A 26,978-nucleotide genomic window follows, 5' to 3' on the forward strand; every position below is an offset into this window, starting at 1 on the left:
ATCATTGTTTTCTGAACCTTTTTGGTAAATTTGCTGTTTTATTGAGTGAATGCTGTGGCAACATCCACACAAAGCTGCATTTTTCCCCTGCATCTCTGAAGCTCAAACCGTGCAGTGTTTTCTGCTGTGAACAGAAATATATTGTTATTTTGTTCTACTATGTAACCCCGTTTGACTGGTTTTCTTCCAAAATGCTTGCATTTTCACTTTCTTGAGGATGATGACTGTTTTTAGCACATGTACTGATATCTCGAGTATGATTTCTTCAAATCACGAAAGTAGGACAGAGTTACTATGGTTACCTGAAATTCTGATAGTGTGTAACCTGTTTTCACACAGCAGGGAAATACTGCACAGTGGGTGATAGTCACAAACTTTTTAAGATAACCTGCAACCAACAAACCATGCTACTGAATAATTATTGTTTCGAGGAATGAACTCATTAACGTCAGTCCTGCCCAGGTTTACTCCCAAAACTGGTCATGAATATGCCAGCGACATTAACAATATCTCTATGAAACCAGCATCCTGTCATCTCCATATGGGAAGATGGAAAGGTAGAGCTCTGTGAACTCTCTGAAGCACCTGGACATATCACTCTTTTTCAGCAGGACCATTAAAGCTCCTGTGCTCTCAGAGACAGCACTGGGCCCGCTGATTGATTCCAGCCTCGGGGATTAATCCAGATATTGACTGTGTGCAGTGCGAGTGTGTGTCAAGAGTGTCTGAGTCAGAGAGAGATAGACACAGAGAGACACACAGACACAGAGACAGAGACATTGGGCTTGGTGATCTAGAGCCTGTTTAGATCCTCATTTCCCAGAGTTCATAGCTCTCTTCCATCAACCTGCAGGCAGGGAGCCAAGCTTTTGCTCTTTCCTCTGTGGTGGTCTAATTTATCCTCACTTAGGAAAGGTAAAGGCTGCCTCTGTCTGCCTCAACAGGTTTAAAGGCAACTCATTTTTATCACTTCACTTTGATCCGTGCTCTCAGTTTTTCTCATCCTTGATTTACTGTGTGAATTGTGCTCCGTTGATCTTTTTGTTTAAAAATGTACTCATTGGAAAAGTAAAAAGGAGCCTCAGTCTCAGAAGAATTTCCTTAAGCAAAGGTTAAACAGGTGACAGTGTAGCCAAGGGAAGAAAACAGTCTTATCGCAAGACACGTGCAACCACCCACATGCAAGCAGGCTTAAATACACAGAGGAAACACATGCAGGACTGCGCACGCTTGCACTCCTACTCACACTGTCAAACTGTTACATCTGAAAGCAGCTCAGCCTTTAATTCAGCTACACTTAAATAAAGTGCACCAAAGCAGATGGTAATAAAATGAGGCTTTTTTTTTTTTCTTTGGCCACCACTTCACTCTGGGCAGGTAGGAGCAGCTGGAGCAGGTGTGTGTTGGTCAAACAGGGCCAGGAGCTTGATGCAGATCTGCAGTTCATTCTATCCAGCTGTGCATTTGTAGCTGCTACGACTCCTCTTTGACACACACACAGATGGCCGTCCACAGCTGATGACAAATCTGGGCGGGTTTTTGTGAAGGTTGTAGTACTACTGTGAGATGAATAGTAATGATGCATTTAAATGTTAATTGTAAAGAAAATTCTTCCTTTTTGCACAAATGCTACCATAACCGACCCCAGACTTGTATTTCTTTCCCACCTAAGACGTTCTGTATCAAAAAGCTTAGGCAGTAATAAACAGTGCTACTGAATAAGCAGCTGTGTACAGCCCTGCCAATGATTGTTTGCACAATTTATTAGGTTACAGATAATGAGTTTTGAGGAGCTGTTATTAAACTTAATGCTGTGGACGTTGAAGACTGACTCCGTTGGGAGAGCAGCAGGCTGTGTGTAACTTCTGTTTCATGCATAAGTACTATTTATAGGGCTGTCAATATAGTGCTCTGAGCCATCAGAAGTATATAATTTTGGACCAACTATGCCAGAGAACCTGCAGCAGCAACAACAACAGTATAGTCATATTTCAATGTGCTTCACAATGAAGCGGAAATCTAAGAAACATGTTACAGTAATGTGATTCCATAAAAAAGGGATTTAAGGGAGTATAATGGAGAGTGTACATAAATTTCATCTCTAAATTCTGGAGTGACCAGACACTGAAAGTGACATTTAAACTGATTCAAGTACATACATGACCAAAGATAAACTAGATAAGCGAAATTTATCAATTGCAAGACAAACAAAGGTCCTCTGAGGGGCTTTTCAGCATCCACACAGGACCTAATTACAGTCTGGGTGGTTAATAGTCAGAGTCATCAGAGGAGCTGAGCGCTCTATGAAGCATGTTTTGAACATATTCAATTTTGCATAGTGAAGAGATCTATTAAAAATCATCAGCCGTCTGAGTTTTAGAGTTGTAGCTAGTGTCTTTTGTTGGGAGAGTTTGGGAGCACATTACGTTTATTTATCTATCGTCTGCTGGTGATTAAAGCATGCATTAGTCTTTCATTGTTCTCTGGAGAAATAAATTATCTGACCTCGCAGTATTTCAAGGGTGAAATAAAGCAGCTTGATCACATCTCTAATGTGCTGAGCAAATTTAAACTGTGATCACACACACACACACACACACACACACACACACACACACACACACACACACACACATTGTATTTTGTGATTACATGGCTATAATTTAAACTTTGAAACTAGACATCCACCGTGGATAAAGTACTGACCCATTTAGTAAGTAGCTAATAATAATAATAATGATAATGATAATAACGACAAATAATCCAGAAGTGAACTGATTAAATATGATTTAACAGACAAAACTCAGGCCACTGGTATGATGAAATGCTACCCACCATGTAGACTTTTCATTCGGTGTAATTAGAGAGTTGTTGTATGCCACATTAGAGGCTTCGGTGACAAATGACTTAACGAGCTACACAGGGAGTCCTAATTATTCTGCAATTAGAAATGTAATTATGGGTTGCTCCAAAGGCGTGCTTGCTAGCTGGCTAGCAGTGTGAGGGAGAAGAGGCAAAGTGAGCAGCACACTTAACTGCCAGATAATCTGTCACACCTAGAAAGGTAGCTAGGCCTCCAACCAAAGTCCCCTGACTTAAACTAGGCGCACTGTACTGGACGGAGTTAAGACACTGAGGTTTGTAATCCATCACTGTGAACCTACAGAGGACAGAAATTCACAAAATGCCATTTCAAATCTACCAAAAACAAGTCACAACTAGTAATGCGGGGCTGATCTAGAGGCAGACAATGGGCTGTTCTGGGACTGGATGGTTAAATTAGTAGCCATGAAGTCTCTCAGCAAATGTACAGTCGACAGTATGAGCATCAGCCTGCTAAAGAGAACAACAGGTTTTGTACAAATGGTGCAGATAGCTTAGACTGCCAGGCGTGTGCGTCTGTCCACGGATGATCTCTCAAACTACTGGATCCATCAGCCTAGTAATTTTGTACACACTTATGACTTCATGCTCAAGGACATTTACACATTGAAACTGTGTTTGCTGGTATTTGGGAAGCTGCATGTTGTCTCTCCTTCGTTCCTGCACTCCCAGTTCACCACATACTGGCCCTCACCTGCATTCTACTGCAGACATTCTTCTAGTCTCATACCTCATATCAATGCATTCATGACAGAGGACTGAGGATTGAGTCTGGAGGTGTGGATCTGTCCTGCCACAGCAATTTATTTATCCAGTTAGAGGTAAATGTTTTAGCTTGATTTGACTGTAAAAACGTCCATGAATGTATTGGAAGGAAAGTCGGTCATTTGTCAACACATGAACGGGACGCTAAACCAGTGCTGTTTATGAAGGTGGGCAGTTACAGGTCTTCTCTTTGCTAGTTATTGTTGATAGCTCACCAAAACAAATGTAATATTGTTACATTTAAATGTTCTGAAACTGTTACTTTAATTGACTAGATATGATAGCTACGTTGAGTCTAAAAACATGTCTGATTTCCATGTTTCCCTGACGAGTCCCACATTTGGTATGTATGCTGTTTTTATTATTAATGAATTGAAAGTATGTTGAAAATTCTGCTTCAGTCATAGGCAGCATCAAAGTTTCCAGACTCTGATGACTACAGTGCTCTCTTTAAGATCGCGGTTGGTTAAAATCTGTTCAGTAAACTATTGACATAAACTGTTTTTTGTTTTCTCGCATTTTTAGGTTCAGACATTTGCAGAAATGTGGCATCTCAGGCACAGAAAGCCTGGTGGGGCACAACACTAAGGTGCAAAGAACTTGTTCAGTGAATAAAAATACAACTCATCATTTAAATCACAAGCACGCATTAATGTAACATGGGGCAGGAGTAGATCTTTGAGCTCACAGAACTAGTATAATACTCTGTTATACACCACCAGATTGCCAATTTATTAATCAGCAAACGATCACTGCCATAGGTCATCCAAAGCAACATTTCAGAACAATCCACTGATAAACTGTCCTTCACTTACAGTCAACAAAGGGAACAAACAAAGGGAGCTTTCAGAGTTTAGTGAAGCATAATGGGTCCGCAAAACAATTTCACATTTGCCACAAATATTTAAGCACGTTATTAGTAGCAAGGACATACCTGTTGTCTTCTGGTCGTGAAGGTCAATGGCACGTTTGAAAGCATCATCGAGCTGCTATGTTAGTCCTTAGCAAGCCTAATCTGAAGGCATTTTCCACATGCGAAACGCTGCTTTCATGTTTGGCCAGTCGTTCCGAAAGATGGTTCGGATCCTTGAATCCTGTGCTGGTCCATTTGGCATCCCCTCCAAGGTGTAGGCAAGGATATCAGAAGAGTGACTTTTTGGCAACACTTTGTAGTTAGCCATGTTTGTCTTTTGAACCATTCTGGACTGAAGGAGCGTTTTTTTGTCTTTTCCTGGTTGAATGACGTTAAAATCCGGTGAAGTGTGGTCCAAAAAGGATTAATTTCAAAATTTTGCTCCACTGGCAATTTGCTAAATCTAACTTTTAAATAAACTGTCTTACTTGATTCACTTTACAGCCCTGCTAGTGGTGGCTAACACAACAACTAGCTCTTGCTTGAAAAGACCAATGACGACGTCTTGACGTACGTCAAATCAGTCAGCGTTTCATTTTATTGGCTGCTATCAGCACGGCTCATTACTGAAAGCACGTTGAACATGCGCATACGGTTATCCACCGCTAACGTACTTAAACAAACGGAGACGGCCGACCCCATGCGCACCACCGGAAGACTGTGAGAAGCCATCCTGACTTTGATCACATATATAGCAAGATATTTGGCATGTATCACACTGCTAGCATTGTCGTATGTAATAAATGCACAACAATATTAGTTAGCTGTGAAGAAAAATATATATTGTTAGACTGAATTACTGATCATATCGCGCAGTGCTCAACAGCGACATCTGGTGGGTGGGGCCTTGACCGGCCCCTAATGTAGCGACGCCACAGGTCATCACCATAAAGTGCACAAAAGTAACATTTAATATTGCTGGGCAGATATGGTGTCAGACGACCAGATAATCCACGTCATACCACCATGTCATCTGTATATTTCTCTATTAACACACTTTTTTAACAAAAAAATAAATAAATAAATAATAAAATAAAGAAATCATTTTATATGGTGAGAAATATATGAATGATTTTAGTGACTTAGATTGCCTTGGTTCTCTCGTGACATTGTGAGAACGGTCCTGTCTCACAGGAAATGAGCTACAAAATAAGTGAGCATATTGTTCATCGTTTCAGGGTCAGTGTGTGCATGTGCCATGCTCGCAGGCAGTGCTGGGACCCGTGCAGTACAGTACTATATTGTGGTAATGAGGCACTCGTGCCAGTGATGACAGATGAGGACTAAAAGGGTATAGCCTTAGTAACCACACCCTGAGCTCTGGATAACCTGCCAGCCTGCTAATCTTTCTAAATGCTCCGAGGTTCTGAGGTTCAGCCTTCTTAGGCTTTGGGCTGCATTTTAAATTGGTGTCCGAACAACACCGCAACATGACTATGCAAGAGCAATCCAAAGCACTGCTTTTGTCTGACATGCCTCTCGATAGGTAATTTTATACAGATCATTATATTTTTACAAGTGAGGCTGCAAGATCACAGGCTTTAAAACCTCAGAGTGTTACAATATAAGACTTTAAGGCAACACAGCTGCGATTAAAGAAACTGTGACTCCAACACATTTGAGATCAGACTTTTAATTGGACTTAAATTCACATAAATAACATTGGTTCATATATATTTTGTATATTATACAACTTTATATAATATATATTTCCCCCTATGATTTCCATTCTTCTCTGGCTAAAATTATCTCTCTATGGAAACAGGAAGCTTTGCACGAATGCAATGCTGCTCTTTTTGTGCTGTTTATCAAAGTCCAAGTGCCAAAAGGAGAGGAGCGTGTTTCTCATGAGTTGTAAAAAATAATTCCCCAAGTTACACAAATGTAAACGCAAAAAAGGAGGATCTATTGCATTGTCTCTAAGGTATTACACTGCACTACAAGGAGTGGGTAGCTATTGAAAATCATTCACTGTATATATTTTACTGTATTGACTTGTGACACAAAAAAAGAAAGAGCACTGCAAACTATCTGATATGCATGGCAATGAACATTTTGTGTCTGAGTGTTCTTGTCATGTTTTTTTTTTTTCTTTTTTTTTTTTTTTTGCAAAGAGAGAAAAAAAAAGAGAGAGAATATGCTCCACACATGATAAGAAACCCCATCATGAAGATAAGGAAAAAGTTATGAACCTGCAGCAAGGTCACATAATCATGCAGTGACCCGGCCAAGCACACTTGCACAGATGAGTTGAGCTTGTCAGTCTGCATCACAAATCAACGCATAGCTGTTTTGAGCCTGTGACCGACATTATTCAACAAGATGGCTGGATATCTGGAAGTCAGGTAACATTCACTAATCTTCCTGACAGGAAGAAAATAACCCTCCCCTCATACTGGTGCTCCTCCTGTGTTACCTTCGACCTGCGGATTCTCTCTGTTGCCTGTCAGGCAATCAATGATACCTCTATCATACAATCAGGACCGACGCATCACACGGTTGACCTAAATGAACACTGCAGTTTGAAAGGTACACCTGGAGGCCATGACATGTGCGATTTTCACTACCTTTCGTTAGCTGAGAGTTTTACATCACTGGATTTTGCTTTAACTCATCAATAAGTAACAAGGTTTTCTAGCAAATGACCTGTCAATACAAACGTTACATGACATTCAACATTAAGTACATACATGGTCATGTGTAAAAAGAGTGAAAGTGGCCATGAGATGTCAGATAATTTGTTGTCAAATCTAGCAAGATGGTATGTAAAACTCATTCACAACCCCGACCTCAAGCGTTGTTGCACTCCATCTCTATTTTTTTCCTGCCACACAACTTCTTAAATCTGCATAAACTATAATACATATTTGATTGTCTGAATCAGAGCCGCTACCTGAATATCAATCCAGAGATAAACTGTCACCCACACGAGGCCTTCAAATTCAAATCAAAAGCAAACAGAGGATCCAGTCACAGCTGTTATGTGAATAGATGGGTAACAAAAAGAGTTCAAGGTCAATTCTGTTGTAAGCAAATGTGCAGGTGAGTCAGTATCTGATGAAAAACAAGATTTGGTGAGCTGCTAAAAATTACCCAGTCAGCTGGTAAGGGATTTTACAATGTTTCATGCACTTATCACGACGAGGCCAACCTAAACAAAACATGACGTACGTGTGTGGGTTGGTGTGTGTATGTGCATGTGTGCGTGTTAACAAATCACAGAGGAAAACACAATCATGCCATGACATTGTGACAGACAGCAAGTTAAAGTGTTAAACCTCCTCCTCCTTCCCTGAATAGTTCACAACAGAGTGAACTTGTTACTTTAAAAACAGCTAGTAGTTTATCACCATTTCATCATGATAAAAATCGCAGAAAGATCATCATAATCATATCCCTTTTCTAAATAAAATCAAGTTACTATATGCTATGGAAAAGCGCTATGGGGAGGGAAAGTCACTGGTTGTGTTCAAAGTGAAAAAAAACCTTCTATAACTTTACAGCAGAAGTGTCTGTTTTACTGCAAGGTTCTTTAAACGAGCCAGATGAGGTGTTAGCAAAACAAACAAATAAAAAAATGTTTACACTGTTTTATTACAACACATTTTGATTATGAATTATATCCACTCAAAGTTATTGACCTTTAATAATTTTCTAAATATGAGTAGGAAAATAATTACATGTACATTTTCGGATGAGTGAACACAGCCAGCAGTAGTGCTTACTAGTTTTCACTTTCCCTCCCCATTACATCCCTGCCACCTCACTGCATCGTCTTTCATACCATAGAGGGGAAATAGTGTTAATTAAAAAGTGCATCATGAATATGTTGAGATTAATAATAAAAGTAAACCATCTTTTTTGTCATAAATAACACCTTTTCCTCTAATATTCAATAAATCTCTTATTATACATGTTGAGTAGTCACATGATGCAAATCTACCTCCTGTGTTCTCGTTAAAATCTGACACTGCAATACAGGACTGCCGGGTCAAAGATCTTAACAACGACCACTTACAGTTACCGAGGGTACAACACATGAACAGGGACACCAGAATTGAATTGAACGCACCCTATTGTCATGCAATAGAAAAAGTCTACAACTTTACGTTAGCAAGGTGGCAGCATCTAGCCAACACGATAATGTGGACTCAGAGAACACACATCCACATTAAAAAGAAAAAAATAATAAATAAATCAATGTTTTGGGACACAAAATTGCTGAGAATTAGATGAAAGGATCAATACCAATCTCACATCTGCAAATGGTCAAGCCAGTAGATTCTAAGCACAAGGACTGGAGAAAAGGGGAAAGAGCCTTACTCTGTCAAAAAGTCCAAAAAAAAAAAAAAATCCAGCTTGCAGCGTCTCTCAAGTAAATCTAACTCTTTGTGGTTTAACAGGAAGAAATCTCAGGTGAGATACAGTATTACTATACTTATATATAATGTCACTGTTCACATGTTGTAACTTCAAACTGTAAAGTGTTGATGAGAAAATTCCCGCCTTGGTCTTCTGCCTCGGGTCAAATCAGGAGGAAAAGAAATGAAAAAGGAAGACCTTAAATGGTCAAGAAAACCAGATGTCTGGCCTCGCCCTCAGATGAATTTTAGGTCTACTAACGTTTGTGGTCAACAGACTTTGTTTCCATTCACAGATGGATTTGCAAAGCATCGGGTGGCTACGAACCAACAGGTCTGACATTTTTCCAGACTGGTGTGCATATTTCCAACACTTTCTAAATTGGTCCACTCTTATGCAGAGAATAGAGCAGAATTCACTGTCTTTCACTTCCCAATCAGCCTTCCTGTCACCGCGCCTGAGTGGACTCTGCTCGGCCATTGCTGGGCCTTTCTTAGTGGCAGGTCTTCATCCCCGTCAAGTATGGAGACTCTTGTCGGCACAGGCCCATCTGCTGCTGTTGCTGCTCTTGAAAATCTGAGGCCACACTATCGACAAAATCGGGGACAGGTAGCCCTGAGAGTATCATGACCGACTTGTTCCAGATCATGAAAGTGGGTACAACAGGCAGGAGGAAGGAGATTTCAAAGGTGTGAATGTGCTGGGAGTTCATGGCATCGTAGAAGGACAGTGAGTTGTTGTCATAGTCCAGCAGGACACCCAACCGCCTCAGCTGCAGGCTTGCCTCCACCAGCATCTCCTTGCCATCGTGGCGCACCATAAAGTTGTTGTTGCAGCGTGAGAACACCCAGGAGGATGAATTCTTGCCGCTCCATTCGTTTTTTGGGGCTGATTTGTAAGCTACGCCGATGGCATACCTGCAGGGAAGGAACATTGTGGAATGCATTAGTGATCTGAAACTAGTGTCCTTAATGACTTTACTTGCACAGTCAAGCTACCTCATGCTGAGGACACACAAGATAGGCATGGGCCCTTTGGGTCTTTCCCTGCGTGAAGAGGTCTACTTCAGAGCCAATTAGTGCAAAGAATACTAATAGGATAAGAGTACACACTGAGTGTGTAGAGTGTGTGTCTGTTGTGTGTATGCATGTGTGTGGGTTTGCATAACAGCTTAGATTTAAACTCCCTAAAGAAAGATATTTCCGTTTATCAAGCCTCCTTGAAAAGTTATATAAAGCGCTCATGTGGATGTGTGTTTCTCACCATGTGGACGCTCCCAGCAGAACCTCCCAGTAGTGACAACCGCTGTCAATGAAGACATTACCAGCTGCACCATAGGAGCCTGTTCCACTGAACCGCTCTGGGGTGTGGCTCTTCTTCAGTGAGCTCTCATCCTTCTCCATGGTCAGACAGTCGTTGGACAGTCGCAGCTTCTTGTGGGCAGTCTTTGGGTCCAACTTGAAGGGTTGACCTTGAAAGAGACAGGATGCTGTGCTTTTAAGGGTCTGTTACTGTGTCTTGACAGCTAATGTCGCTAATGATAATGATGATAACGACGGTGTGCATTATCGCTATCACCATTAACAACATCATCTTTTTTGACAAAATAACACCTCTGTCTAAAACATGATTCAGCATAGATGGAGGAGAAAAAAAACTGTGGAACAGGATTACAGTTCATTAAAATAATCCCAAATAGGAATCTTACACACGAAACAATGGTTAAAAACCCATGCATTTCCTGTCGATCAAGCAGTTTCCAGTGTTCTCCATCAGAGAAGACTATGAGAATTTTTTTTTTATTTACGATAAACTCCCAGTACAAAACAGGGCAGCAACTGAAAGCAGGGTCTACTTTCCGTGTTTTATTTCACAGGCTATAGCTGTTGCTGCTGGGCAGGAAGCTTACAGTGAGTGAGTGAGATTTTTCAGCCTGTTCGTGGCTAGAAATTGGGTTGCAACACCTCTGATCCATTCTTAAAATGTAAACATTGATTAGTGCAGCTTTAAGAAACACTTGGCTAAACAACACTACTTGTTTGAAATTGAAGCTACCCAATTAGCCATATTTAAATATGTTTTCTTGCTATTTCATGTTTGGAAAAAAAGGTAGAAGATGAAACAAGATCAGAAGGTGAAAGAGCTGTGAGTAAGAATAAAAAATTAGAGCAAGAACTCAGAGCATCAGCAAAAGAAGAAAATAAATAGAAAGCGGGCTTGAGAAGTACTTGCAGAGAACTCACAGTGAGACAGAAGAGGAGGATGTTTGAAATACAAGGGCGAGAGTCTAAACTTCAAAGCTTCACACAGCCTCTCACAGCCTTTGGTGAAAACATTTCATAACAGTGGAGGAAGCCACCCGGCATTCTCCTTTTTGCCTCCCATCACACAGACTTGGAAATTAGCTGAAGGAAATAGCCTTCACTCCCACTGCAGTAGGGGCTATTCAGTGGAAATACTGCTATCCGGTTGCAACAATTCAATTTGCAGTGACACCAGTAATTTGGATGTAATAGGTGGAAAATTGAGAGGGTAAAACTAGGTGAGTGGCAGAGAAAGAGGAGTGAAAGGAGTGAGAAGAAGAGGAGAAGTTGAGGGGACGATACGGGGCTGAAGAATTCAGCAGAGAATCTCCTCTCTACCTCTGTGCATTCATGTCTATGTGCATGTAGGCTTCATGGAGGTCAGCCATGTCCCTCCCAGACCTGACATTTAACTCTGACACCTCTCATCTCATCTCTCAGCCTCCCTGAGCCTCCCACGGCTTAATGAATGACACAATGAGGACTTTCTCCCCCCTCTATATCTGTCCTTTCCTTCGTCTCTCTTCCCTCATTCCCTCATTCTCATCCTCTCTATCCTCTCTCCTCTCTCACACACTCCCCTCCAATAATCCGCGTGGTGAGTGTGTGTTACCGTGTGTGGATATGAGACGACAAGGCCAATGTGCTGCTGGCAGCCAATTACATTAATGCGCTCTCTTCTTTGAACTGCTTATCGCTGCCAGCGCAGCCATTTCCAAACACTGGGGCTCTGTCATGCCTTTCCTGGGGATGACTCCTGAGAGGCCGGGCTAGGCCTGAGGTTTGAGAAGGGGAGACACACGTGATGGTAGAGGACAAGCAGACACACACGCACACACACAGAGCATCAACTCTGGCCTACACACAAGCAGACATACAGTAGTGGCCAAGTGGAAATGTTTTGTAAATGGAAAAAAGTCATGCATAATAAGCTTGGATTTAAATGCTGAGAACAATTGCGTATGAAGGATACTCTGCATGTAATTGGACTCAGACAAAGTGGCAGGTGTGACCACTAAAAGAACTGTTGCACATTTTAAACTCCATAATGCTGCAGGGTGGCAACGTCCAGAACTCCCAGTGCATCGCTGACCACAACTCGTCAACACTGTCATGTTGTGAACTGTTTATTTGCATTGTTAAATGTACAACACAAGGAACTTTTAACCGGTTTAAAAACAGTTTCGATTTCATACTGTTGCCTCAACAAAGACCTACATGTGAGAAAAAGACCATCAGTCAGCAGGTTGGCTATTTCTGTTTGACTATTCTTAATCCCTGCCACTAGGTTGGTTTTTTAAAATTAAAAAAAATATATATATATCTGCAGTAATTTACATATTTCAGTGCTTCTAATTGATATATACGTCCAAGAAAGTTCAGACTTTTCACATCTGCTTTTTCGTAAAGACAACACACACGGTCAGATTCTATATTACATAAAAAATAAAGACAGGACAGAGTAATGGAGGAATAGAGTAGACCCCACACTCTGGATTTCTCAGCAGTGTCTGTGATTAATCTGAACCCACTCTGTAAAACAGAGGTAATTAGAGATGTTTCCCACTGTCTGCCGAGGTGATAACTGCTCTCTGTTTGACTGCCTTGAAGTTATGCATTGTGACTGAACTGGGACGTCTTTAATGGAAACTTGTAGAACACACAAAAAAGAAACCCGCATCAAGGGAGAAATGTGAGAGAAATAAAGGCAGCTACTGTTGTGGGAGCATTTATAAAAAGCTATTTCATTCCAACTTCATTTCGGCGGGTCCTTGTTGAAACACTTGCAGTGGGATAGCATCTGGGCAATTGACTTCATTTCAATTCAGTCAGTTTCACTCACGCTTCCTTTTTTTTTTTGTCCTGGCTCTCATTTTTGCTGAAGGGGTAGATTGAGCTGCCTCTGTAATGAGGGAGACTGAAAAAAAAAAGATCCATTTTACTACATAACTAAACAATTACTGCAGTAACAACAGCAGCAGGGACACAGCGAGCTCTCTAGACACATCAGAGGTCGAACATGACCTAGCTTTTCAAATCGTGTCATTAAAATACATTGCTGCGTGCCACTTGGTTTTTTAATTGACTGATCTATATGTAATGTGGTATGTAGTGCTGACTACTTTCATGAGCTGGTGAGATTAAATATGCATGAATCATGTAAGATGGCTGAGGACGCACAGCAGGCGTATGAAGTGAGCAGCAGGCTCTTCTGGCAGTGCGAGTTCACATGGATTAAATCTGGTCTTCTCAACTACTGCTGGACATTTTCTGACTCTTTGTGCTCAACTTCTACAAAAACTGACTTTGTGTAGAGAAGAACAAACAGCAGTCACCGATGTTCTCCAGCTTCACCCTTTAATGAACTCAGCAGAGTCTTCAGAGACCCGTGCTAAAAAAGAAATAATTATTAGTAAACCTTCTGGGTCTGCTTAGAATATTACTGTGATTAAGAAGAATTTTTCGAAAGAAAGTTTTTGTGATGGTGCACGGGAGTAAAAGCACGTGAAAGAGTTGCTGTACGTTTGGATGCGTGTGTGAAATGTGGTCATTCATTAAAACTCTGCTCAGGTCTTAATGAGACAAGTCTTCTGCACTGGCATATCGATGCACGTACATTTGATGCACAGTGTCAGTTGCCAACTAGCATTTTGGTACAATAAAAATTAACATTTAATGTTAAGTGACAGCTATATTTAGCTTGTTCTCTGCTCTCAATAGTGAAAATGTGAATTCATTTTCACATCAATGACAGACCACCTAAATGCTGAAATATGCTGTGTTGCCACAATATGGAATATGATGCCGCATTAAAACAATGTGTGCGTGCTACTGCAGACTAACCGATTGGGTTGTTGGATTTCAGTTCTTATAAAGCAAACATATTTATAGTCGGATGGAAGTCCAATGCCATTAACTGAGACTAGACACCAGCAGCACAGAGCTGAGACAGTGTCACAAATCCAACACTGGAGACTCGGTCATCTCTGAAGTGCTTGTGGAGAGGCTAGTTTTATTCTCTATTTTACCTATTTTAACTGTAATGTAAACAAATCTCTTGAAAAGACTAAATCAAACAATTCCTTTTTCCCCCCAGTAATTTCCTGTCCTAACTGAGCCCCAAGCCCACTGGTTCCTGCAGAGGAAGTAAATGCATAAAAATTTGTTTTAGCACTCTTGCTCAAGCAGAAGTGAATAGTCAGTTTGTTGGATGCCTATATGGTTGCTAAAGCTTTTTTGTTAGCAAAAAGAAGAAATAGCTAATATTGCACCTCCAACTTTATCTTTTTAGAGACATGGTGCCCTTTTTATTGCATGATGATAGAGCCGATGAGAAGCTGCTAAATTATTAAGATTACGTGATGTTCCCTTATTCTGGTACTCAAAAGGTGCTGCTCCACCCAGTTTTAATCACTATTTCCTGGTGACACCAGTCTCTCCTCCCTTTATCCACTCCCCTGACAAATCTGTCTCTTCTTCTGCTTCTCTCACCTTTCATTTCCTTCTTCCTCATTTCCTACACCTCCTATTGTTTACTTTAGGGCCTGTATAGTAGCTTGAGGTATGTCATCAGAGATGCATGCTGGGTAAATATTATTGCAGGTTCTTTAACAGATAGTAATGAGGTTCACACACCCCTGGGGCACCAGCCTGGATTTGAACTTCTCAACACATGGGAACTTGAAATACAAGGATACTGTACTGTACATATGCACACACACCCACCCACCCACACACACTGGGGTGTTTGCTCATTTCCTGCTTTGAACACACAATGTGAATGCCCAGAATAGCTTACCAACAGAGTGACGAACATCATAAAGTCAACAGTCCAGTGTTTGACTGTCAGCACAGTAGCTGCCTAAAGGAAGACCAGCACGCACTCAGATTAGCTTTTGTTTTCACACAAACAATATGCTCACTCAAAATAGAGCTTGCAGTCTTAACCTGTAAACAACAGAGCTGCTACATAAAGACACATTTAAGCCTGGATTTATGTCCTACTTCACACCATCCTTCAGCTTTGTACTACAAAATCCCAAAAGTGGATGTTGACGTTTGGAGGCTTTACACTGTGGGAGAGGTGCAAATGTCAAGCCAGGAGGCTGGACTCTCAACGTAACTGCTCAGTGTTGAAGAGTAACGAAACACATTTACTGAAGTACTGTACTTCACCATTAAAGTGTTTATTTGAGTCTTTTCTTTTTTGTGCCACTTTGTACTTCTACTCCAGGACATTTCAGAGGTAAATACTGTACATTTAACTAACAGCTTTGGTTACTATAGTCACTTTACAAATGAATGTTCTCCATACATAGAGAGCTTACACGATATGATGTTTTGTGATGATGTAAACTAAAAGTATATAGAAGTACAGCTGAAATAATTTGTCGATTAATTCAATAGTTGACTGACTGAACATTGATTGAAAATTAATCGGCAACTATTTTATAACTGCTTAACTACTTCCATACAAAAGGCTCCGGCTTCCCCGCGATCCTGATAGAAAAGCAGTAATGAAAATGGATGGATGGATGAGTAAGAATCACCTAATAATATCATGTATAATAGCCACAGAAAACATTTTTATGCTTTGAGTACTTTTACTTTGAATCCTTTAAGTACATTTTCCTGATTATGCTTGAGAAACAGGACTTTTACGTGTAAAAAACGTATTTTTACAGTGTGGTATTAGCACTGTTAGTAAAGCAAATTTGAATGTGCAAATGTGAATACTTTCTGATTCACCCAGAGTCGGCCCCTTTTCATATGCACCATTAACATTTAGAAAATCTGGTAGATTAATCATGTTTTACCTTCTTATAAAATGACATTTAATATCCCTAAAGCAAGGCAAATTTCTGTGAGCATGAAAATGCAACAAGTAAAAAAAATAAAAATTATTCCACATCAACAGCCTTAAAAAAAAAAAAAATCTTAAAAGGTTATTGTCGGCCTGGGCACATGTGCTGAATTTTTAGCTGAGGAAATCACATCCTTTAGTCGACCTCTGCCTGTGTGTTGCAATCAAATCAGACACCACGAACGGCACAGATCGTTTCCTCTGACTGACTCAGTCTGGAATATCAAGCTTATAGAGAGGAGACAACTCTACTGCATGATAATACTGTGAGACCACACTAACAACGCATGGCCTGGTTTAGCTGCTGATACTCCTCTAAATCTCAACCTTCTCTACTGTCAAAAATTAACAAACTGCCTTCCTTCTCTACTGCAACTTTCTTGTTGGTATGAATTCATTACTGAGACAGACAGCCAATTAAAAAGCATAAACAGAGCACAGTCTAATAAAAGCTGTCTAAATTAATGTGTGTTTGTGTTCTGTCAGGGTACACCCTAATAAGTTGTGACCAAACTCAGACGCAACCTTAATACAACCGCATGCTTATGAATGCCTAAAAATATAGTTCTTTAAACACACATATAATGGTTATTATTGTTAGTTGGAATTGTTAGTTATCTTGGACTTTTTAATGTTAAAATGACGGCATACATGCTCGGATTTGAATTAATTAGACCATCTTCATTATTTTTGTTTTTCTTACTAGAGGAATCACAGAATTTATCCATATTTATCGGAAATTTTAAAAAGGGATGAAAGTCAGTGCGATAAAAAGCTTTATTCTTTATTCTATTGCAACATCTTGCTCACTGGCTTATGATTTAGAGGCTTTAACTGGACTGCCACAGTGTTACGTTGCCCATCTGTGTGCATCGCTCAGGCCTGGACTGTATAAATGGGTAAAGAGCAGTGGATTGAGGGCACTCATGTCTGCAGACACTCATCCCTGCGAAGAGCTATTTGGTGTCTTCAACACACTCCCTCTCTCACTCTCAATCTGTCACTTTTTATCTGCTTTCATACTCTCTCTCTCTCTTTCTTTGCAGGAGGCAGTGGTGTAGAAACCTGGCCACAGTTTACTACGAGGTAAATGGAGAGGTATGCTTATAGCCATACATGGTCACGCACACACTCTCTTCTTATTGTCCGTCTCCTTCGTCGTACTTAATTCATGCGTATTTCAAGAGGCCGTGAGTTACTTCACGTGTTAGCTATGAGCATCTAGCAGTGATACGGCTACAGCATATACTACGGCATCAGTGCCGCGGTTCACTTTGAGCCACTCAGGGTTCGATGAGTTGTTTCACTGGAGTGAGACTGGACTGACCTAAAAAGCCTGTGAAGGTTTTAAGACTTGACAACATGATTTTAAAAGTTGTTCCCATCAAACCAACTCAAATCTACACGAAAGGACCGTAGCAGAGGCGTGAAGCCATTAAAAGAGCACTCCACCAATTTATCATTTCCCTCCTAGAGCATCATCGTTCTTCTCTAGACGTGTCCACAGATTTTGATGCATAATATTGGTGTAATTTTCCTTTAATGTTTTGGAATACCCTGATATTTTCATTGTATACCTTTATTTTTCATAATTTCTTAAATAATATTGTTTGGACATCATTTGGAAAGGAGAACATATTTAAGTCGGCCATCTCTTCTGTTGAGAAAATTTATACGTTTGCACAAACAGCTTCCAGCTAAAGTTATTTCAGGTGTGTTCATAGTGATGCTGAGTGGGGCCCCTGAAGGCAGACGCTGAAACATTGTCTTGTTTCTTCTCTCTGCTTTTCTTTCTGACAAACATACACAAATGTACAGACACAAATGGGTATACAAACTCTAGTTTTGTGTTCATCTGTGTGACATTCAAGTAAGTATGTCTGGCCTATCCTTCAACGTGAGATCAAAAGTTATGGTATTTTCAGATGAAACGCTTTACCTTTGGGATTAATCGACAGATGGCATAAAGATTGAAGAAAGGGCACCAGAAGACGAGATCATATGCCATAGCCAGGGGTAAGAGAGGACAGCGTGCCAAGAGAGGGGTTACAGAAGGACATAAAAGAGGAACATGGAGAGTTTGAGGCGAAGAAAAGTCATTGCATGAGAGAGCAGACTTTAATGATGGCTCTTGTAGTCTAGGAGAAGAAAACAAAGAGCAAGCAAACAAACAAACAAAACAAAACAAACAAACAAACAAAACCAAGCCTATGCAAAATTCCTTCACTTCTTTCCAACATGCAGTTCTCCAGTATCTCTTAATCAGAGCTGTTTTGTTGGTGTGTTGTGATGCAGAACTTCATGTGCTTGAATTAACTTTTCTTGAGAACTGTATGCTCAGTTTTTCATTCCCCTGAGGTTAAACTAGAGCACTTTATCCACTTGAAACATTTGTGATTACATACCAAAAAAGTTATCAAAACAAAAAAAAAAAAAGTAAAAACAAAAAAGTGGTGAGATTTTTACTGCACCGTATGTTCAATATACATGGTACAGTTGAAATAATGATTAAGAAAGCAACCTGCTTTAAAAAACATTTAAAACAACACGCTTTAATATGTTTTACGCACATACAGTTCAACATTTTAGGTGTTCTTACGAGTTACTCTTTTGAGCAGACAGGCCTGTGATGCTTTCCAGTACATGTGTGCCTTGTCACTGCATTCTTTACTTTGTAAGCCTCTGCCTGAAATATGATGAGCTTAGGCTAAAAGCTTCCAGAGCGTCTCATCTTAAAAATATGACAGCTAAACCCTCCAATCTAGCCACACACAGAAAGTGAGACTTCAAGTGCAGGGAAAGAATTTAGTTCCCCGCTCAAAAGCTTGCAAGAGAGAGCTCATACAACAGAGAGAAACCTAATAAGTCTGTCAAAGTGAGATATTTGTGATCGGTTTTGTTGTGACCCATTTGAATCCAAAAAAAAAAAAAAAAAACACTGCACAGCTTCACATGAACAGATGAGTGAGGCACTTTAATCTAAATACCAATTCCTCTGAGAAAAATAGTAGAGTAGAGAATGGAAGATAAGAGAACGAAAGAGGGATAAAGACACATGAACAGACTGACAGACACACGCAGGTGACAATATGAAAACCACAAAACCTCAATCATGGATAAAAATATTGAATGTTTTTTGTTATTTTGATGGCTTGTCCAAACCATTACAACAGAGAGAAATGCCGGTTGCCAATCACAAGCTCAGAATCTCAACCAAACATGGCTGTGGGTGGACAAGCTCTCCCCCATGATATCACCAGCTGCCAGAGAAGAGGAGGAATGACAGAAAAGTGGGAGTGGAAGAGGAGAGACGGCGGGGCGGGGGGGGGTAATCTATAAGCATTGTACTACACCTGCACTGGACATTACATACCTTATTGCGCTAATACATTTCACTATACAGGCTAAAATGCGTGGAAATGGGTAGACTGCTGGTGTGGATCTGGACAAAGATTCCAATTCCAATTACCAGTTACAATACGTAGCCTAGATCAGCAAGCACTGCATTTCTTTGTACTGCGCGTACAGATCGATGTGGAAATGGACGTAAAAAGTGCAGGACTTTGACAGATGGTGCCCTGAAGAACCAAGCAAAGATGTTTTGTTATCCCCACTAGAGCGCGTTCAATGTCTAAGCACAAACTGTAACAATGTGTTGGCTGTTATGAATAGATACCGTACAGGCAAAACAAATGAAATGAGTTGTCAATGAACATTTTTTTTTGTGATTAAACCATAATCTATGGTATTTCTGTATATTTTCTTCAAAGAGAGAATTAGTATCTATATGGCTGTCGTCTAACAATGATTTACCCTCCGAGGACAATGTGTTTTGGGGCTTCTGAATGAATGAATGCAAGGAGACATTTCATCTAATCTTTACATAGTTAACATCGGCGCAGATATATATTTTTGAAAGCTAATAAAAGGGTAAATCATTTTCAGATGATAGCTGATGGGTTCTGTGACTGCATCTTGGCCAGTGGTTCTCCAATTGGTTCTGCCTCTTTTGCTTTTGCATATAACCAAAGTCCACTCAAACATGATTGGTCAATACTTGTTGGACTATAAACAGACTAGAGATAGAGAAACCAGAGCGGTTTGTCTTGCCTTGTATGCATTATTCACTTTAACCTGTTTATGTATATGCTGGCAACACATTTATTAAAATTAAATGTCAGTAAAAGCCATAAATGAACTGAACTGATCTGAGAGACACAGACAGACAGAAGTGAGACTGATGATACACCATCATCCCACTTATCTGTGTTGAGGGAAGACATTATGAACTGAAGTGCTACTGAATGTTATTTATGTGCCCGGTAAGAGCCCAGAGCATCAATGACAGCAAGCTGACTGCCAGCTCCAGACACCCTGCACTTCACCTCCAAATGCTCCCCGGCTGGATGTCGTGCCCACATCACAGCGAGGCAGTAATCCACTCTAATGCCGTAAGAAAAGAGCGAAAGTACTCACGTGCTCCATGTCCCACAGGCAGAGTATGTACAGATGATTTTTACTTTGGGGAGGTGGGCAGAGATTCAGATGAGAGGGGATGGCGACATTTCAGTGATAAATGGTTAATTTCAAAGTGCCAGATGGCAGTATTAAACACACTTATGGAGAAGCAGTAAAGTTCTCTTTAGGGGACCCTTGATACCATTAAATATAAAATATTTTTAATTAGTAATATGAACATAAAAAGGGGACAAACTCCAAAGTATGCCTAGGTGTCCTATAAGCACAGAAGACTTTACTGGAAGTTATTTAAGGAGAGACAATATTCCCGCCCGTAGTAACACTTTTAAGAACAGTTGTCCGCCACATCTTACTGTCAACTCAAAGCAAAAATCAAATCTTCAAATCCAATAAAAATACTGCGGGACTCACAAAGTGGATTTTATTACACACACATTACAACAGTAACATCATTTTAAGAGAATCCAAGCTACACTGTGGAGCCACGACTTACCAAACTGAGCCTTAACAGTTTAATAACAACCATCATGTGCTGAGGTCTAATCAAATTCAGTCCCATAAAGCATTAAGTACATCAGCAGCTGCAGCCTGCAAAAACTCATTGTTTTTGGCCACTTGGGGGCAGATGCAGGTGATATGGTAACCTTGTTCTTAAGTTATATTGTTATCCTAAAAGTACCAATTATAGTCTGTTTAAACTATACAGAAAAATTGTCCAGCTGCAAAAAGGCAGCTTAGACATCAGCAAAGTCACGTCTTTGTCAAACTGAAAAAAGCATTGGTGAAAATAAAAAAAGGTTTTTCCTGAACCCAGCAAGTGTTCAGACATTGGCCGGTTTAGATTATCTTTATTTAGATGTTGATAAAGGGATTATATAATAATAATTAAAAAAAAGGGTAACACACGGGGCTTTTAAAACAGGGGGAAAAAGGAAATCTAAGATAAAACAACAAATACGTTACTTTCAAATCCAACCCACAGCCACATTTTGAGAGCAAGCAACAGTAGCAGTAAAAGTGAGGGAAAGAGTGTGTATGTTTGTGTCAGTGATGGAGAGAATGAAAGATCATCCCCCTGCCTACTGCAGTATCCCACACACCTATTTCACCCGGCAGAGTGTATCCAGATTACAGCTAATCCTAAACGCCACAGCCACACTCCTGACAGCAGCTAAGAGGAGTTGGCATATCAACTCCATTTTAGCTTCACTGCACTACTGCTGCAGTTAAAGACTGATTTTAAAATTTTATTGAGCACCCTTAAGGCATATCCTAAATTAGCTTATATCGCTGAGGTTTTAACCCTTTCGAGGCCACGGCTGAGCCTGAGATCACATGTGCCTCATTTTTTACTTTACGTCTGTTCATATGCATCTTAGAGTTCGCTGTAACCCAACCAGCTTCAGTGTTTATTTACTCACATTTTGGTCACCTTTTGCTTTATTTAGGTGCATTCTTTATTTTTTTTTAACGTTACAGGGAAAGAGAAGCATATGAAAAAAGTTCAAGGACAGGACAAGATTCTGAAGTAGAGGGAAAGAGAGAGAAAGACACAAAAAGAGACAGATTCAGGGCAGAGAAGGTGTCATTAAACATAATGTTTTCCAAAGTGAAAAAAAAAACTGTGTTCCTCTAGATAAAGAAACAACTACTGTATATGTGGCAGGAACACCAGAGAGCTTGACTAAAGAAGAAAAGGAGAGGTCAAAAAGACAAGAAAACAAGAATATGATAAAAGGGAATGTGATGCTACATATTAATATTCTCCACTCGTTCTTGTGCAAAATACCACAAAAACTTAGGCCTTTTCAGTCCAGGGCAAACAGCCTGGAGTTCTCTAAAAGCCAAGCAACAGAGGTGCTGGTGCTTGGAGAGGCACAGGTTTAATCCCTGCAACATCCGTAGTGGTACAAGTGAGTCGAAAAAGGGGAGCATTTGTGCAGCTCAGCACAAGTCGGCAGGTGTGCAGGAGAGCGAAGTGAAGAAAGAAGAAGCTCTTCTGTGCACCACAATGAACTCTACACTATGTGCACATTATGAACATGAACATTTTTGGCGCTGACACTTTCTCATATTTAAGCCGGTGAGGCCGTCTGCATCCTCTGAGGGGGAGGTTATAACACAGCTAAATGGTAAGCCGTTTATTTTTTTTCAGCTTTGTGGCTAGGAATTTTCCATCTAACTTAAGAGAGTTTTTAAACATTTTATTTTGCTTAGGAGGTAGAAGAAATCTTTTCAGCGCAGAAAGAAACATCGCCTCCTCCAGTTTAAAAATTGGCAGATACGCGATTTTCACCGCACCAGAGGGGCATGAAGAAATATAACCTGAAAACTGATTAGTAACTAAAGCTGCCACACAGTTGCAATGGAGGAGAATGTACAGCTTTTGCCTCTAAGATGTGGTGGGAAAAAAAGTGTTAAGTTGCACAAAATGGAAATACTCTCACAAAGTAAAAGTACTTAGGCAAAGCACTTTGACACTGACAACAAGAATGATTGAAATTTTACAAACCATTACAAGTTAGCTAGTAGTTTATACTCCTTTTCTTTGAAAATGTCTGATTTCAAAGGCTCATCAAAAACAGTGGATGAAGCACTTGTGGCTATTCTGAATCTATATCGACAACCTGGCCATGATGACATCCAAATGCTTCTCGGGGGCTATTTAGGTTTTTATTTCTATTTAGGCTCTTCTCATTGTGGATTGTTGAAACTGGCAGTTTCCTGATTCAATACATCACACAATGACCGTGCACCTTCTGTAAAGCATGACATGACTAAAAAAGAAAAGTAATACTTCTTTACTTATAGACTAAAGTCGTTCAGGGAAGCTCTCGTCTAACATGCAGTGAAATGTTTGTGACAGAAATTTGTCAAGCAATACAGACGCTTCTTTCACGTTGTTCCTGTCATTCAGACCTCATTGCTTTCTGGACAGCAACCTTAACAGTCAGCGCTGGAAACTAAAAGCGATGCATAAATATTTTTCAACCGATCACAATCTAATCTACTACTAATCCTTCACTCAAAGACATTCCCACCTTGGAAAAGCTTTGAGCTTTGAACAGTGAAAGCCTGCATTTAAGTTAAGTCACACAAATGATACACAAAGAGGAACATTTTCAACTGCATTATACATTAAAAACAAAGTTAACAAAGCTTGTGAATACTGATAGGAAAGCAGGAAGAGGTGTCACACGAGCCTTCACTTACTGTTGGTTTTGAGGCGGGCTGGCTCACTGTTGCGGCTTCCTGCCTGGTTGATAGCCTTGACAAAGAAGATATAACGGGTGCCACTCTGCAAGCCGTGCACCGTGTAGTGGTTCTGCTTGATGTTTGGCACGATCATCCAGCTGTCTGCCGAGTTGTACAAACCTGGCATATCCAGAAAAACACACACACAGCATAAACAATTCTCCCCTGAAATTTGACCAGAGCAGTATTTTATTTTTCTTGGAGCCCCAAGTGAGTCATCACATAGTAAAAAAAAAAACACAGAGATCACACAGTTCAGGTGTTATGCAACATTTATGTGTACATGCCGATCCATCCCATTACCTTTCCATCAGGTTTATCATGGTATGCTCCCCTAAGGCAATCCTGTGTGTTCACTAAGCTGAATCTATAACCCATTAAGAACAAACTGCTTACACAATAAGACAAGTGAATGCAGTAGCATGTAGCAAGCGCCTGAGGGCAAAAGAGTGTGATAGCTTTTAATGTTCAAATGTATGGAAAAGTGGGCAATCCCAACATGACCCTAGTTGATGGGTGCTTTGATTCGTAGCAGCTTGCAGTAGAGGGTTAGTAATGGGTTAGCTCACCGGCCTCTAAACGCAGTGTTTTCAGTCTCTCTGCTGCAGCCGACTGTGAAGGATCCGGAGGAAATCTGAGCACAGGGCTGACGAGACAACAATGGGTGATCTTTTGGGCTCGCAGCGGGGATGAATTTAACCATCAGTGTCACTGCTGTTTCTCCTTAACTGACCCACAACATCACCACCACATATGATTTCATGAGACGGTGCAGCGTGATCTGATTTTAAATTTGAAACGCACAGTCTTCAACACAAGGAGAGAGAGAGACGCGTGAATTAAAGATGGACAGAGCTGCTGTTGAAGGACGGCTGTTTATTTAAATCATTTATTTCAAAACTTGGACAATTTACAGTTACGTATTGTTAGTGCTGAGGTCCTATGCTTATGTTTCTGGTTAATGTGTGAAAAATAAACAACAAACAAACAAATCTGCCTGATTCGCTCTATTGGCATTGTCACAGGAGACAGTTGAAGGAAACCGACAAACGTTCCTTAGCAGCACAACACACAATGACACTGACCGCCAAGCTTAAAATATCTTTCATCTACATAAAAACAAAATTCTGAACGCATTCAAATAAACCCCAGCCATAACAAACCGTCTCGTTTAGTTTGAGGTCAACGTTTGCGGAGATGGAGGTAGAATAACAGTCTTTGTCATTGTCTCTTCTTCCCTCTGCTCTGCAAAATCTCCGGGAAATAAAAATCCTAAAAGGGAGAGAGCTCTCAGGGCCGTGCTTGCCTTGCCCCTTCTGGTGAGGATGCGTTGTAAATTATTAAATAAGATGGCAACAGCATGCATAAGTAATAGCCACGAGTCTGCTTGTAAATATAAATACTTCACAGGACGCAAATAAGGCCTTTAAAAAGTGAGGTGGCTTTAAGAATGAATGAGCGTACTTAAAGATAAAGTGGAGGCTGCATCTTTACATATTTGTCAACCTCTAGTGGGTTTTCTCAGACAAAGAAAACATTTTCCATCTTCCTTTAATATGAGAGAGACAGAAAAAGTGAAGGAGTTCTTCTTTACCCCTTGCATGTGCCCAATCCATTTTGTATGCAGAAAACAGATTCATCTGCATATTATTTCAGGCTGGTCTTTAAAATGTGCATCCCCTTTCAACAATGAAATCCTACTGCTGCTTTACCTCGCAAAAAAAAAAAGCAAGACTGAGACAGCTGTCCCTTGTCGTTCTAAAATTTATGCCTCCCACCTGTCGTTTCAGCCGCATCCTGTAGAAATTAGGGAGGCTACAGTGTTATGCGGGCTCTCAGAAAGAGATCCGGGGGAAAGACGAGGGAGAAGAACTTCACGCTGCTTTCCATTTTTTAAAGCTTTTGATCTCCACAGCACCTCTCCCTTTTCATCAGATCAAATTAGGTCAGTACAAGAAAATATGCTATCGCTACTTTTGCCACTGAAAAGGGGCTCTGTGACAGTAGCCAAGCAGCTTTGCACAGCATTGTGACTTCAAAGTGTGCAAAAGTATCTGAAAGTGTGACTGTACAAAAAAAAAAAAGAAAAAAGAAAAAATGGAGAAGGAAACGGGGGAAAAAAACAGATCCACTTGAATCCAGACATCACGTGTATATGTGTATGTATGTACAGTGCTTGTGTGTGTGTGTGTGTGTGTGTGTGTGTTACTCAGACTCATAAGGGGACAGATGAGAAGGGAAAGGGAAAAACAAAGTATCCTGGAAATTGGAAGAGGGACTGTCTTTGATGATGAAATACAGAGTTCATGCTGGTGACTGTGTGTGTGTGTGTGTGTGTGTGTGTGTGTGTGTTTCGTCTGAAGGAAGAGAGAAATTGTGCTCCAACAAAACACATCAAGTCCACCTGCACCTAAGTCTTAGCACTTTCACATAACTTTAATCAGTGTATTATTTTCACACCTCAATAACTGATCAAAGATTAAATCTGCCGATGCTGAGAGAGGACATGTCGAGATACAGAGAACGAGAGATTTCACCAGAACTCTGAGCTGTCCTAACACCCACTGCTCTTCACCTGTGATAATTATATTAATACTTCACCGCAGGCCAGAGCTTATAAATACACATGAAAGATGAATTAAGCTGCCAGTTGGAGTCAGAAGGTAGATGCTTTGCTGGTGTGGTTAATATGCAAGCCTATCAGGAAAATGTGCAAACTGGCAATAGAAAAAATGGTTAAAGTCATGTGGTGGGAGGAGAAAAGGTATGTACTTCTGTTAGTTCAGACAGGTACGGTAAATTAGTTTCAGAGCAATGCAGGAAATCTCATGCATATTTAACTAGTGAGAATATGTGGCTTCTAAACCTTACTTGTTTTATAGAATAAAAGTCAATCAGCCAAGAGCCACAAGGAAGGTGCACTAAAAGAAAGAAAATGGCTGTAGATGTACGCTGAGAAGAATTTCAATATGCATTTTGTCTCTTGTTTTAACATTCTAGTCAAAATGGTTATGCTTGCTTTCAATACAAGGGGTGTTAGTTTAGCCCAAGATGTGTTAGCTTAGCTTAACAACTAGTTGATTAATCCACTTGCTCAATCCATACAAAATGACAAAATGTAAGCAATGAAATATTTACAAAATATGTGGAAGGA

At 40.3% G+C, this 26,978-nt stretch overlaps 1 protein-coding gene across 3 annotated transcripts in view; it reads right to left on the reverse strand.

Moving 5' to 3' along the window:
* Positions 1–6,178: 6,178 nt before the first annotated feature.
* Positions 6,179–26,978, reverse strand: part of mid2 (midline 2) — a 131,245-nt gene continuing 110,445 nt past the window's right edge. For all 3 annotated transcript variants that reach the window (XM_046405338.1, XM_046405337.1, XM_046405339.1), the window contains 3 exons: positions 23,783–23,944; positions 10,187–10,394; positions 6,179–9,840 (listed from right to left, as the gene is read on the reverse strand). In XM_046405338.1, coding sequence (XP_046261294.1) covers positions 9,417–9,840; positions 10,187–10,394; positions 23,783–23,944 — 794 coding nt within the window. In that variant the 3' untranslated portion in view covers positions 6,179–9,416. The remainder of the gene's footprint in view (positions 9,841–10,186; positions 10,395–23,782; positions 23,945–26,978) is intronic.

The sequence above is a fragment of the Scatophagus argus genome, chromosome 12 (assembly GCF_020382885.2).
Source record: "Scatophagus argus isolate fScaArg1 chromosome 12, fScaArg1.pri, whole genome shotgun sequence".
Classification (NCBI taxonomy): Eukaryota; Metazoa; Chordata; class Actinopteri; family Scatophagidae; genus Scatophagus; species Scatophagus argus.